Genomic DNA, 16,024 nt, shown 5'->3' with positions numbered 1-16,024 from the left:
ATCCTGGTTCGAATCCAGGCTCTGTCGTAGCTGGCCGCGACCGGGAGACCCATGGGGCGGCGCACAATTGGGGAGGGAATGGCCGGCAGGGGATGTTGGTAGAGCATGGCGTTTGCAACGCCAGGGTTGTGGGTTCGATTCCCACGGGGGGGGGGCCAGTATGAAAAAATATAAAATATATAATGTATGCACTCACAAACTGTAAGTCGCTCTGGATAAGAGCGTCTGCTAAATGACTAAAATGTAAAATGTAAGCAAGTACAGGGAGTGAACATTTATTACGAGCCGGCTGAGGCGTGGGAGCCTGACGAGCCGAATCAGGCGTGGAAGCCTGAAGAGCTGGCTGAGGCGTGGAAGCCTGACGAGCCGGCTGAGGCGTGGAAATCTGACGAGCAGTCTGAGGCGTGGAAATCTGACGAGCCGGCTGAGGCGGAAGAGCCTGACGAGCCGGATGAAGCGTGGGAGTCTGACGAGCCGGCTGAGGCTTGGGGTGGGAGCCTGCCGAGCCAACCGAGGCAAGAAACCTCTCGAGCCAGCGAAAGCATGGAAGCCTGACGGGCCGGCCGAGGCGTGGAAGCCTGACGAGCGGAATGAGGCGTGGAAGCCTGACGAGCCGGCTGAGGCGTGGAAATCTGACAAGCAGTCTGAGGCGTGGGAGTCTGATGAGCCGGCTTGGGGTGGGAGCCTGCTGAGCCAACCGAGGCAAGAAACCTCTCGAGCCAGCGAAGACATGGAAGCATGACGAGCCAGCTGAGGCATCCCCGTTCCCTCGGCCGCGGCACCCGGACCCGACGTCACCAACCAACACAACAAAAAACTCCCTGATGCTTCTGATAATGGTGTCTGCATTCTGTGAGGACAGACGCTGGGAGACGAGAAGCAAGTACAGGGAGTGAACATTTAATATATGCAGACATGAAACAAAACAAGGACAGCGTCTGGACAGGGGAAACATAACGACATTAATGCAGACAAGGGGATCAAACTGAGGAACAGACAGATATAGGGGAGGGAATTAGACAGTGATGAAGTCCAGGTGTGTGTAACGATGGTGACAGGTGTGTGTAACGATGGTGACAGGTGTGTGTAACGATGGTGACAGGTGTGTGAAACGATGGTGACAGGTGTGTGTAATGATGGTGACAGGTGTGTGTAATGATGGGCAGCCTGGCGCCCTCGAGTGCCAGGGAGGGGGAGTTGGAGCAGGCGTGACAAATTAATTTCTGTCAATAATGACGTTTGGCTTGTGATGTGATTGGTCTGAAGCCAAATCCAAACTGGCTTCCCTTGACACTTTTTTTTGGTGCACCAGGACCATTCACAGCTGAGCTCACTCAGTCTAGCTCAACGCTGTTTGGCTTTATTTTATTTTTTATCAAGGGAGGCAAAATGCTCACTGGCTTCCCTTGCATTCAATGCTACGGGCGGCAACAATGTCATACTCTTTCTGACCAGACAGCATCAGATAGATGAGCTACACATACTGAGACAGAGGGGCGCTGTTTCGTTTGCTCGGATGCTTTCTCCGGTGAGTTTCTCCGTTCAGCCTCTTGCGAATTGAAGAAAAGTTATGAAACGCCACTGAAGGTCAGTTATGGATCTATCTATTCAGTGGCCTTCAGTGGCGTGTATTCATGGATGCCAAGGGATGCCATGGGGTGTAGGGTTAGGTTGGTAAACAAAAAAAAGCACACACACACACATACACACACTGTCCCTCATGATTATACCCTTCAGCTCAGTCACCATGTCCGTTTTCAGGATACGTTCTTTACCGCTCATCCTAAAATCCACACTCTCTTTCTCTCTCGCCCCCTATCTCTCTCTCCTCCCCTCTCCTCCCCCTCTGCTGTGTGTGCAGATAGGATTGTCTCATGTGTCTGTATCTGAGGCATTAACAGGTTTCTTGTCTCAGTGCTTTTATGCAGCCAATTAGGGATGGCTTGTAGTGAAATAAAATTTGGTTAGCTGAGATAAGGACCAGTTATAATTGAGCTGGCATGCATATTAATTACCAACCAGCCCCTCTAACTGGGGCACAGACGTCCTCCAGTGATTTTGGAACTTTTTCTGTTGTAAAGCGAAATCCCAAGTATAAATACAGTGAAGTACACACACTAAAGGTTAAACATTTTTTTGGGGGGGAGGAGCTAAATAGTGTTTTTTTAGAAACAACTGCAAACTTCAAGGAGTAGGTCTTATGGTGACTTTGTGATGTCATCGGCCTCCCTTCTTGCTTGAGGAGCAAAATATAACAAAAGAGTAAAGAGATGCTTAAACATAGTCTTTGATCCCCTGCTGATTTTGTACGTTTGCCCACCGACAAAGAAATGATCAGTCTATAATTTAAATGGTAGGTTTATTTGAACAGTGAGAGACAGAATAACAACAAAAAAATCCAGAAAAACGCATGTCAAAAATGTTATAAATTGATTTGCATTTTAATGAGGGAAATAAGTATTTGACCCCCTCTCAATCAGAAAGATTTCTGGCTCCCAGGTGTCTTTTATACAGGTAACGAGCTGAGATTAGGAGCACACTCTTAAAGGGAGTGCTCCTAATCTCAGTTTCTTACCTGTATAAAAGACACCTGTCCACAGAAGCAATCAATCAATCAGATTCCAAACTCTCCACCATGGCCAAGACCAAAGAGCTCTCCAAGGATGTCAGGGACAAGATTGTAGACCTACACAAGGCTGGAATGGGCTACAAGACCATCGCCAAGCAGCTTGGTGAGAAGGTGACAACAGTTGGTGCGATTATTGGCAAATGGAAGAAACACAAAAGAACTGTCAATCTCCCTCGGCCTGGGGCTCCATGCAAGATCTCACCTCGTGGAGTTGCAATGATCATGAGAACGGTGAGGAATCAGCCCAGAACTACACGGAAGGATCTTGTCAATGATCTCAAGGCAGCTGGGACCATAGTCACCAAGAAAAAAATTGGTAACACACTACGCCGTGAAGGACTGAAAATCCTGCAGCGCCCGCAAGGTCCCCCTGCTCAAGAAAGCACATATACATGCCCGTCTGAAGTTTGCCAATGAACATCTGAATGATTCAGAGGAGAACTGGGTGAAAGTGTTGTGGTCAGATGAGACCAAAATGGAGCTCTTTGGCATCAACTCAACTCGCCGTGTTTGGAGGAGGAGGAATGCTGCCTATGACCCCAAGAACACCATCCCCACCGTCAAACATGGAGGTGGAAACATTATGCTTTGGGGGTGTTTTTCTGCTAAGGGGACAGGACAACTTCACTGCATCAAAGGGACGATGGATGGGGCCATGTACCGTCAAATCTTGGGTGAGAACCTCCTTCCCTCAGCCAGGGCATTGAAAATGGGTCGTGGATGGGTATTCCAGCATGACAATGACCCAAAACACACGGCCAAGGCAACAAAGGAGTGGCTCAAGAAGAAGCACATTAAGCTAGTCTCCAGACCTTAATCCCATAGAAAATCTGTGGAGGGAGCTGAAGGTTCGAGTTGCCAAACGTCAGCCTCGAAACCTTAATGACTTAAAGATCTGCAAAGAGGAGTGGGACAAAATCCCTCCTGAGATGTGTGCAAACCCGGTGGCCAACTACAAGAAACGTCTGACCTCTGTGATTGCCAACAAGGGTTTTGCCACCAAGTACTAAGTCATGTTTTGCAGAGGGGTCAAATACTTATTTCCCTCATTAAAATGCAAATCAATTTATAACATTTTTGACATGCGTTCTTCTGGATTTTTTTGTTGTTATTATGTCTTTCACTGTTCAAATAAACCTACCATTAAAATTATAGACTGATCATGTCTTTGTCAGTGGGCAAACATACAAAATCAGCAGGGGATAAAATACTTTTTTCCCTCACTGTACATACTCAAAGACCTACTGTAACACACCGATACACACATACATACTCAAAGACCTACTGTAACACACCGATACACACATACATACTCAAAGACCTACTGTAACACACCGATAAACACATACATACTCAAAGACCTACTGTAACACAACGATACATACATACTCAAAGACCTACTGTAACACAGGGATATACAGTCTGCAGTGCACTTTGCTCAGACTCTGTCTCGCTGCGTAAGGCTGTGTCTAAAGTGGGGAGAGCACTTTAGCTTCATTAAGACAGATCATGTAGAGACAGGCTGACCAGGTTAATATTTAATGTTGAGCCCTTTGAAATATGCATCCACCTCTTGTTGGACATGAAATGGACTCTCTGCTCTCGTCTCTCTCTCTCTCTCTCTCTCTCTCTCTCTCTCTCTCTGGCTCGCTCGCTCTCTCTCTCTCTCTCTCTCTCTCTCTCTGTCTCTCTCTGTCTCTCTCTCTCTCTCTCTCTCTCTCTCTCTCTCTCTCTATCTCTCTCTCTCGCCTCTCTCTCTCTTTCTCTCTCTCTCTCTCTCTTTCTCTCTCTCTCTCTCTCTCTCTGTCTCTCTCTGTCTCTCCTCCTCTCTCCTTCTCCCCCCCCGTCTCTTTTCTTCTCTCAGAAAGGGTATGTCAGATACTGTATGTGCCATGTTTCATGGTGCTTCAGTCTCAGTGTTGCTCTGATCAGGGAGAAAGTAACCTAATGTAGCAGGTGTAAAATAAACGCCTGAAATTAGATCCCCTACGTACTGGTCTTGACGAGAAGAAAATAAACTCTTTCTGCACTGTTCAACCAATCCAGTACATGTGGAGAATGAGTTAAGATGCAGTGTCGCCTTGTTAACTTCCAAAAGCGGAAGTCACAACACAGGCTCTCTTTCCATTTCCCCTGAAAACTGGAACATCTGGTTGTTGGGGACTCGGCAGAGGCTAGGGAGACAGTAGCCAACCTACATAGACCAGAGAGACAAACATCAACAAGATGGACCATCACAGTGGAGGGACTGTAAGGACTGGAGAGACAAACAGCAAAGAGATGGACTGTCACAGTGGATGGGCTGTAGTGACTGGAGACATATACATACATGGTTATGTAAGTGACCACTTCACGCTGTTTGACTGACAGTCTTAGCGTTGCCTGGGTGACAGCAAGTGGGACTGATAGCTTCAGCACCTGACTCTGCTCTGTGGGTCAGGGCCGCAGACAGCGTTGTTTAGTAAATCAAAAACTGATAACAGCAAGGGCAAATGGCCGATTACCAGCTGGATTCAATCAGGCTGCTCAGCTGAGTGCAGATTCCCCTCCATCAGCAGGATCAGGGGAAGGGGTGAAGTGAAGGACCCTGTTAGATATAGTGAAGAACCACTAGGGAAGAGCATCCATCAGGGGTCTCCATTTAGAATGTACTGACAACAGGACCTGGGACTAGAATATCTCCCAACAGGACCTGGGACTAGAATATCTCCCAACAGGACCTGGGAACTAGAATATCTCCCAACAGGACCAGGGACTAGAATATCTCCCAACAGGACCAGGGAACTAGAATATCTCCCAACAGGACCTGGGACTAGAATATCTCCCAACAGGACCTGGGACTAGAATATCTCCTAACAGGACCTGGGACTAGAATATCTCCCAACAGGACCAGGGAACTAGAATATCTCCCAACAGGACCTGGGACTAGAATATCTCCCAACAGGACCTGGGACTAGAATATCTCCTAACAGGACCTGGGACTAGAATATCTCCCAACAGGACCTGGGACTAGAATATCTCCTAACAGGACCTGGGACTAGAATATCTCCCAACAGGACCAGGGAACTATAATATCTCCCAACAGGACCAGGGACTAGAATATCTCCTAACAGGACCAGGGAACTAGAATATCTCCCAACAGGACCAGGGAACTATAATATCTCCCAACAGAACAGCCATTACAAACAGCTTTAGTTGGGAGTCAGCAGGATGGGTGGACACTAGTGTGGTGGGAATTACCATGTAAGTGTATTGTTGTGATTGAGTATGTTGGTGTTTTATGTGTGTTCGTGTGTGTGTGTGTGTGTGTGTGTGTGTGTATGTGTGTTCGTGTGTGTGTGTGTGTGTGTGTGTGTGTGTGTGTGTGTGTGTGTGTGTGTGTGTGTGTAGAACTGTTTCCTGATTTATTCCTGCTTTAAATAACTGGTGCAAATCTGCACATTCTACACTTTTATCATTCCAATAGTGTTACATATCTAACCTAATTATGGTATCAAATGCTGTATATATCCCTGATATTGAGTGTGCTGTAATAACAGTTTGTTGTGTTTTTCCCCACAGAGAGAAACCAAGGGCCAGTTCCTAGTGGATCATGTGTGTAACCATTACAGCCTCCTGGAGAAGGACTACTTTGGCATCAGATATGTCGACCCAGAGAAACAGAGGGTATGGATAGATACACACATACATTGACAAATATACAACTCATAACTGTTCTCAGTCATTGCGTGATATTCTGTTTAACACTTAAAGATGCAGTCCGGGATCTTACAAATTCGTAACATATTGTACGAATTTGAATTTCTAAGAAATACGAATTGCACCCCACATTTTTTTTTACAACTTTTTTTTGCAGGATGTAACATAAGAAATGGATGCCATAGTACACAAATATGTAACATTTTCTGGCTGAAATTATACAAAAGCTCTGGAGCATCACTTTAACACACGCTGACATTGTGGCAGGTTGGCATTTATTGAGATGACTCATGTACTGGAGGCAGCTCTGCAGAGTGGTCACAATTTTGCACAAGCACAAAGTCATAAAAATCTGATTTGAAACCTAAACCTAACCTTAACCACACTGCTAATCCTAATGCCTAACCCCTAACCTTAAATTAAGAACAAAAAGCACATTTTAGTTTTCATGAATTCCTACGATAATATAGCCAATTTGTACTTTGCAGCTTGCCCATCTAGCAGAAACCGCACAGTTCTGCCTCTAGGGCAGGATTCATGTCAATAAACGTAAATAATAATATAATAATAATATAATAATAATAATAATATGCCATTTAGCAGACGCTTTTATCCAAAGCGACTTACAGTCATGTGTGCATAAATTTTTACGTATGGGTGGTCCCGGGGATCAAACCCACTACCCTGGCGTTACAAGCGCCGTGCTCTACCAGCTGAGCTACAGAGGACATGCACGTATACGCTCGCACTCACACACACACACAAACACACACGTGTCAACCTGACAGGTGTGTGTTTGTGTGTGTGTGTGAGTGCGAGTGCTCAAGAAGAAGAAGAATACTTTATTAATCCATACGAGACTGAAGCGTGAGTTCTGCTGTACCCAGCCCCTCTGATATAAGCAGAATCACTCCAGGCAGAATCACTCTCTCTTTGATCATGATACACAGGAAATAAATATCCCAGCATCATCATCAGAGATGGGCCAGACACAACCGAACATTACCCCAAATCCCTCCTTTTAGGTAGTCATCCAATTAATCTGTCCTGGTGTCCTGACGAGCACTCTAATTCCATCAGTTAACCATTATACAAAGCTGCCTACCTTTGGCCAGCACATACACCTCCCTGAGAGACAAGCTTACTGTTCATCCAATCAACAACACCTCTCTCTCTTATAGTCAACCAATGAATAACCCCCAGGTGGGCGGAAGTACCTGGGAATGAGATTAACCAAAGAACAGTGCTCTTTTGGTCAGTATGATAAAACGGAGGTCCACCATGTCAGAATGACTAGCAAATGTTTTGTCTGAAATCGTATTTGAACTCATGACGGCTCATTTCGGTTGAGGGTTGCCATAGCAACAGTCTCTCGGTGTTTATCCCGGTGTATGTGCAATGTCTCCGTGCTGTGGCGGAAAGTCTCTCGGCATCCGACCAGTAAATTATTGACCCTTCTTTATGCTGTTCTATTGACGTTTTTAATACATGTTTCTGTTGCCTTGGAGATTGGTTGCCAAGCGCTGAACACAAGGAAGAGTTGACATTCTGTTAGCAGGACAGTGGTGATGATGACAGCACACACACACAAAACTAATCTACAGTAAAAACCCTGGCCATTGCACCTTACACTACCATTACAACTCAATCCAAGGTCTATACCGATACTTATACTACACCTCAACATGCTACGTGTTAATTAAATATTAATATGCACTTGACATATAATCATGTTTATAAAGCCTCTCCCTGATGCCAACTCACACACACACACACACACACACACACACACACACACACACACTCTGCTGTGCTCAGAGCAACGAACAACCTTTTTTAACATCTCTCCCCATGTCTCTTTCCCTTTCTGTCTCTCTGTCTCTCTCTCTGTCTCTCTCTCTCTCTCTCTCTCTGTCTCTCTCTCTCTCTCTCTCTCTCTCTCTCTCTCTCTCTCTCTCTCTCTCTCTCTCTCTCTCTCTCTCTCTCTCTCTCTCAGCACTGGCTGGAGCCCAATAAGCCCATAGTGAAGCAGATGAAGTGTAAGTGTCCCCTCTGTTCTCTCTGTGTGTTTGATGTGGCCATAGTGTTTGTATGGGTGCCCATGCGGCACTGGGGACGTGGCCTACGCTCCTCTCCGAAGTGGGAAACAAGCCTTAGGTCAAGCCCTACAACAGTAAAACAAGGAGACAGAGAGACATCCCTAAAACACTGAAACAGAGCATAGATCAAGATATAGATTGACAGACAGAGCAGATAGAACACTGAAACAGACAGAACACTGAAACAGACAGAACGAGACACAACACTGAAACAGACACAACACTGAAACAGACAGAACACTGAAACAGACAGAACGCTGAACGAGACAGAACAATGAAACAGACAGAACACTGAAACAGACAGAATGCTGAACGAGACAGAACACTGAAACAGACAGAACACTGAAACAGACAGAACACTGAAGCAAACAGAACACTGACAGCAGACAGAACACTGAAACAAACAGAACACTGACAGCAAGCAGAACACTGACAGCAAACAGAACACTGAAACAAACAGAACACTGACAGCAAACAGAACACTGAAACAAACAGAACACTGACAGCAAACAGAACACTGAAACAAACAGAACACTGACAGCAAACAGAACACTGAAACAAACAGAACACTGACAGCAAACAGAACACTGAAACAAACAGAACACTGACAGCAAACATAACTGACAGCAAACAGAACACTGAAACAAACAGAACACTGACAGCAAACAGAACACTGATAGCAAACAGAACACTGAAACAAACAGAACTCTGACAGCAGACAGAACACTGACAGCAAACGGTACACTGAAATAAATGTAACAATCCAAGACAGAATAGTGAGAATGTTGTTGGATTTGGTGTGCATTAATCTCTGCGACCATCGAACAGGCTGTGTGGATTTGGACAGTATTTATGTGTGTTTATTAAATCCTTCCTGCGCTGGTTATGGACAGTGTTGTGGATACAGAGCTGAATGGGTGGGCATAAACAGGATTTAGTAGATTTACGTGTTTAATTTCTCAATGAACTTCATCTCTCTCTCTCTGTCTCTCTGTCTCTCTGTCTCTCTCTCTCTCTCTCTCTCTCTCTCTCTCTCTCTCTCTCTCTCTCTCTCTCTCTCTCTCTCTCTCTCTCTCTCTCTCTCTCTCTCTCTCTCTCTCTCTCTCTCTCTCTCTCTCTCTCTCTCTCTCTTTCTCACTCTCTCAATATATCTTTCTCTCGCTCTCTTTCTCCCAGAGCATAAATTAATCAAGAAACTATTACTCATGCGCTCAGCTCTAGAACATGTGCAATAGGAGATAAAGAAGGAGTACGGATGGAGAGAGAGGGAGTACGGATAGAGAGAGAGGGAGTACAGATAGAGAGAGAGGGAGTACGGATAGAGAGAGAGGGAGTACGGATGGAGAGAGAGGGAGTACAGATAGAGAGAGAGGGAGTACAGATAGAGAGAGAGGGAGTACGGATAGAGAGAGAGGGAGTACAGATGGAGAGAGAGGGAGTACAGATAGAGAGAGAGGGAGTACGGATAGAGAGAGAGGGAGTACGGATAGAGAGAGAGGGAGTACAGATAGAGAGAGAGGGAGTACGGATAGAGAGAGAGGGAGTACAGATAGAGAGAGAGGGAGCACGGATAGAGAGAGAGGGAGTACGGATGGAGAGAGTGGGAGTACGGATGGAGAGAGAGGGAGTACAGATAGAGAGAGAGGGAGTACGGATAGAGAGAGAGGGAGTACAGATAGAGAGAGAGGGAGTACGGATAGAGAGAGAGGGAGTACGGATGGAGAGAGTGGGAGTACGGATGGAGAGAGAGGGAGTACAGATAGAGAGAGAGGGAGTACGGATAGAGAGAGAGGGAGTACGGATAGAGAGAGAGGGAGTACGGATAGAGAGAGAGGGAGTACGGATAGAGAGAGAGGGAGTACAGATAGAGAGAGAGGGAGTACGGATAGAGAGAGAGGGAGTACGGATAGAGAGAGAGGGAGTACGGATAGAGAGAGAGGGAGTACAGGGGCAGATGGAGAAAGAGACGGTGACAGATAGTGAGATCAGATTTGATGAGAATGAGAAGACATGAGATATGTACGGAGTTAAAGATAGACAGAGAACTTGTAAGGGAAGTGTACAGTATAGACAGAATGTGGGAGTGATTGAGAGGATGACAAATGGAGGGTGGGCTCTTGATATGTCTGAGCTGAACTGACACTTCCCATATCTCTCTGGCGAGTTTGCTTCACACGTTATGTGTGTGTGTACGTGTGCGTGCATGTGTGCTTGCCTGTGTGCGTGCCTACTTATGTGTGTGTTTGGCAGTAGGATGTTATTAAATATCACTCTATTCCGCAAGACTCAGGAATAAGCAGCTCAGGTTATTTAGGATCTTTGTATTTATTATTATTTATCTTCTGTCTGTTTCTCCAGATAATGCCACTGAGAATTCAGCTGGTATATACGGGCACTTCAGTCAACTCAGCCAACACTGGCACTCAGTAATGACTTCCTGTCGTTCAACCTATCAATCATGGCGTGCGTCCGAAATGGCACCCTATTTCCACATATAGTGCACTACTTTTGACCAGGGTCCGCATAGGATCAGAATATAGAGTTAAAAAAGCACACTGGTTCATCTTTCTCTCATTAGTGTGTGTGAGAGAATCCTGCTCATCGCTAGCAGTTAAAATACCTCCTGTGTGTGTATGAGTGATTACAGTCATGATCATTAACAAATGAATGATCAAAAATAGTCTCACTCTGTCTATTTTCTCTCTCTCCCTCTTCTCTCCTCTCTTCTTCCCTCTTTTATCTCTTTTCTCACGCTTCTTTTTTTGTGTCCGTTTTTTACAGCTCAGCAGCCCTACACAATGTGCTTCAGGGTCAAATTCTACCCTCACGAGCCAATGAAGATCAAAGAGGAGCTCACCAGGTAGTGACCTTGATGCTGATTGGCTAGAAAACACTATTTTATTCCCTACAGTATGACTGGTTCCTTACATTATCTGAGGCTGTCTAAGCGAGCAGACAGGAGGGTGTTTGATGATGGCCTTCTCTGGTTTTATTTCATGGACATTTGGCAGGCGATCCTAGGATAACTGCTGCTCCCTCCCAGCCCTGCCGGAACATGTTAAAAACATGTTAAAAACATATTGGAAATACAATAATTACACTGTAACACATTTTATTGTAATTGAATTGTAACATGTTAAAAATGCTTTCTACCCATCTTTGCTTTCACAAACACCTGAAAAGCTGTTTTTGCTCGAGACATGACATGAGAGAGAGAGTGGGGCTTTGTGATTACACACTCTCAAGCATATTCAGTGATTACTGTGATCATTATGAACCTGTTCTCCCAGCATGCTGCATGCTGCATGTTCTCCATCTGAGCTGTGAAGCATCTCTCTATCCCTCCCTCCCTCCCTCCCTCCATCCCTACCTCCATCTATCCCTCCCTCCCTCCATCTATCCCTCCCTCCCTCCCTCCATCTATCCCTCCCTCCATCTATCCCTCCCTCCATCTATCCCTCCCTCCCTCCCTCCATCTATCCCTCCCTCCCTCCATCTATCCCTCCCTCCCTCCCTCCATCTATCCCTCCCTCCCTCCCCTCCATCTATCCCTCCCTCCCTCCATCTATCCCTCCCTCCCTCCATCTATCCCTCCCTCCCTCCATCTATCCCTCCCTCCCTCCATCTATCCCTCCTTCCCCTCCATCTATCCCTCCCTCCCTCCTCCATCTATCCCTCCCCTCCCTCCATCTATCCCTCCCCTCCCTCCATCTATCCCTCCCTCCCCTCCATCTATCCTTCCCTCCATCTATCCCTCCCTCCATCTATCCCTCCCTCCATCTATCCCTCCCTCCCTCCATCTATCCCTCCCTCCATCTATCCCTCCCTCCATCTATCCCTCCCTCCCTCCATCTATCCCTCCCTCCATCTATCCCTCCCTCCATCTATCCCTCCCTCCCTCCATCTATCCCTCCCTCCCTCCATCTATCCCTCCCTCCATCTATCCCTCCCTCCCTCCATCTATCCCTCCCTCCATCTATCCCTCCCTCCCTCCATCTATCCCTCCCTCCCTCCATCTATCCCTCCCTCCCTCCATCTATCCCTCCCTCCATCTATCCCTCCCTCCCTCCATCTATCCCTCCCTCCCTCCATCTATCCCTCCCTCCCTCCATCTATCCCTCCCTCCCTCCATCTATCCCTCCCTCCCTCCATCTATCCCTCCCTCCCTCCATCTATCCCTCCCTCCCTCCATCTATCCCTCCCTCCCTCCATCTATCCCTCCCTCCATCTATCCCTCCCTCCATCTATCCCTCCCTCCCTCCATCTATCCCTCCCTCCTCCATCTATCCCTCCTCCCCATCTATCCCTCCCTCCATCTATCCCCTCCCTCCCTCCATCTATCCCTCCTTCCCTCCATCTATCCCTCCCTCCATCTATCCCTCCCTCCCTCCATCTATCCCTCCCTCCCTCCATCTATCCCTCCTTCCCTCCATCTATCCCTCCCTCCATCTATCCCTCCCTCCCTCCATCTATCCCTCCCTCCATCCCTCCCTCCCTCCATCTATCCCTCCCTCCCTCCATCTATCCCTCCCTCCATCTATCCCTCCCTCCCCTCCATCTATCCCTCCCTCCATCTATCCCCTCCCTCCATCTATCCCTCCCTCCCTCCATCTATCCCTCCCTCCATCTATCCCTCCCTCCTCCATCTATCCCTCCCTCCCTCCATCTATCCCTCCCTCCCTCCATCTATCCCTCCTCCATCTATCCCTCCTCCATCTATCCCTCCCTCCCTCCATCTATCCCTCCCTCCCTCCATCTATCCCTCCCTCTCCCTCCCTCCATCTATCCCTCCCTCCCTCCATTTATCCCTCCCTCCATCTATCCCTCCCTCCCTCCATCTATCCCTCCCTCCCTCCATCTATCCCTCCCTCCCTCCATCTATCCCGCCCTCCATCTATCCCTCCCTCCCATCTATCCCTCCCTCCCTCCCTCCATCTATCCCTCCCTCCCTCCATCTATCCCTCCCTCCATCTATCCCTCCCTCCATCTATCCCTCCCTCCCTCCATCTATCCCTCCTTCCCTCCATCTATCCCTCCCTCCATCTATCCCTCCCTCCTCCATCTATCCCTCCCTCCATCTATCCCTCCCTCCCTCCATCTATCCCTCCCTCCCTCCATCTATCCCTCCCTCCCTCCATCTATCCCTCCCTCCATCTATCCCTCCCCTCCATCTATCCCTCCCTCCCTCCATCTATCCCTCCCTCCATCTATCCCTCCCTCCCTCCATCTATCCCTCCCTCCCTCCATCTATCCCTCCCTCCCTCCATCTATCCCTCCCCTCCATCTATCCCTCCCTCCATCTATCCCTCCCTCCTCCATCTATCCCTCCCTCCCTCCATCTATCCCTCCCTCCATCTATCCCTCCCTCCATCTATCCCTCCCTCCCTCCATCTATCCCTCCCTCCCTCCATCTATCCCTCCCTCCATCTATCCCTCCCTCCATCTATCCCTCCCTCCCTCCATCTATCCCTCCTTCCCTCCATCTATCCCTCCCTCCATCTATCCCTCCCTCCCTCCATCTATCCCTCCCTCCCTCCATCTATCCCTCCTCCCCTCCATCTATCCCTCCCTCCATCTATCCCTCCATCTGTCCCTCCCTCCATCTATCCCTCCCTCCCTCCATCTATCCCTCCCTCCATCTATCCCTCCCTCCCTCCATCTATCCCTCCCTCCCTCCATCTATCCCTCCCTCCCTCCATCTATCCCTCCCTCCATCTATCCCTCCCTCCATCTATCCCTCCCTCCCTCCATCTATCCCTCCCTCCATCTATCCCTCCCTCCCTCCATCTATCCCTCCTTCCCTCCATCTATCCCTCCCTCCATCTATCCCTCCCTCCATCTATCCCTCCCTCCATCTATCCCTCCCTCCCTCCATCTATCCCTCCCTCCATCTATCCCTCCTTCCCTCCATCTATCCCTCCCTCCCTCCATCTATCCCTCCCTCCATCTATCCCTCCCTCCTCCATCTATCCCTCCCTCCATCTATCCCTCCCTCCATCTATCCCTCCCTCCCTCCATCTATCCCTCCCTCCATCTATCCCTCCCTCCCTCCATCTACTCCCTCCCTCCATCTATCCCTCCCTCCCTCCATCTATCCCTCCCTCCATCTATCCCTCCCTCCCTCCATCTATCCCTCCCTCCCTCCATCTATCCCTCCCTCCATCTATCCCTCCCTCCCTCCTTTCCCTTTCAGTTGCTCCTTCTCAGTGTTTCACATCTCTGGCTGTTGTGTAAAGTGCTATTTGACATGGAGGTAAGAGCACCATTAGCTCTAGAGGTAAAGTGCCGTGGAACAGAGTTTGAGAGTCTAGGGGTTGGGGGTGGAGCGTGGACCTCGAGGGGCAGAAGTAAAGCTCTCCAACCCCAGACAGCAGCATTAGAACATGGCCATTAGTGACACATGGCACTGGTCACTGGAGCATACACAGAGGCCTCTGAGTCTAAGCTCTCTCAGTGTCTAACATGATGTAGTACAGTATCATAGGGTGCTATGGAGATCTACATCGCATACATCCTAGAATTCAATGTTATAAATGTCATTCTATGGGCTGCATGGTTTACATGGTCTCGGGGCTGTAGACTGTCTCAGAGCCACTCGGAAATGTGTCTGACTGAGTATCAGTACAGTAAATACATTCCAGACTATTACATAGAAAATACAGTAATGAAATACAGTAGTGAAATACAGTACAAAAAATGTCAGAACTGGACATGCATTTAATAGAAGATTCTATATTGGATTGTATTCGTTCTACTAGTCTGTACAGTGTTTCTGGTTGCAACAGTGGAGGGCTGTGTTGTTGTTGTGGATCAATGTGCTGTCCCCATAGTAATCTGAGTGAATGGTTGACTTCACACATTCAACCACATGACAAGTCCTAGAAAGAGAGCCAGAGGCCAATAGTTAGGGATAGTTACATCACAGAGAAAAGAGTAACATGGTCTTTGAGAAGAGGAGATATGGGGATCTGATATGGAGTGTGTTACAGACATACTACATTTGAATGGATGTTATGTTAAAGAGATTTTAAAGTTTGTTTTAGGGAGAGCTGAGGAATATAGTGATAGTCTATTATTCCTTGTGAATATGTGTAGAGGTTATTGCGCTGCCTCCTGCTCCTAATCCAAGGTAGCTGTAGGTATACCAGACAGCCTCTATAAATAAACCCATTGAGACTCAGTCGGCTTTTTAGTTCCATTGAATTTTTCATGCTTTTCTTTTAATCGGCCTTGCTCGGGTTTATTCCCTGCATCTGTGGGTGAGTGTGTGTGAGTGCATGCGTGTTTGTTTCTGACGTGATTTTGTAGGTTGTCAGTTGCCTCTGGAAGTTTTCGGGACAATGCCACTCTCCATAGTTTCTATGGTAACAGATGTCTATGGTTTGTCGTCGTTTCTCGAGTAACAGGGGACACATTTGCACAGTAGTAACTATTGAAGCCGTCTCCATAGTAACTGTGGTAGAGGTGGCCATGGTAACCGATCTCTTGTAGGGGTGATTCCCATAGCAACGGATCTCGGTTTTTGTATAATTAATGGCAATGGCACATTGGTTTTAAAAATGCTTTTAGTAAATGTTCCGTGTTTGTGGATACTGTT

General features: G+C 47.6%; 1 protein-coding gene across 2 annotated transcripts in view; it reads left to right on the top strand.

Annotated features, from left to right (window-relative positions):
- frmd3 (FERM domain containing 3) overlaps window positions 1–16,024 on the top strand; it is a 62,585-nt gene that overhangs the window by 9,622 nt on the left and 36,939 nt on the right. For both annotated transcript variants that reach the window (XM_041900291.2, XM_041900290.2), the window contains exons 2-4: window positions 6,191–6,295; window positions 8,325–8,367; window positions 11,209–11,287. In XM_041900291.2, the coding sequence (XP_041756225.1) occupies window positions 6,191–6,295; window positions 8,325–8,367; window positions 11,209–11,287 (227 nt within the window). The remainder of the gene's footprint in view (window positions 1–6,190; window positions 6,296–8,324; window positions 8,368–11,208; window positions 11,288–16,024) is intronic.

Source organism: Coregonus clupeaformis, chromosome 16, assembly GCF_020615455.1.
Source record: "Coregonus clupeaformis isolate EN_2021a chromosome 16, ASM2061545v1, whole genome shotgun sequence".
In the NCBI taxonomy this organism is placed as follows: Eukaryota; Metazoa; Chordata; class Actinopteri; order Salmoniformes; family Salmonidae; genus Coregonus; species Coregonus clupeaformis.
This window is presented reverse-complemented; position numbering and strand designations above follow the sequence as displayed.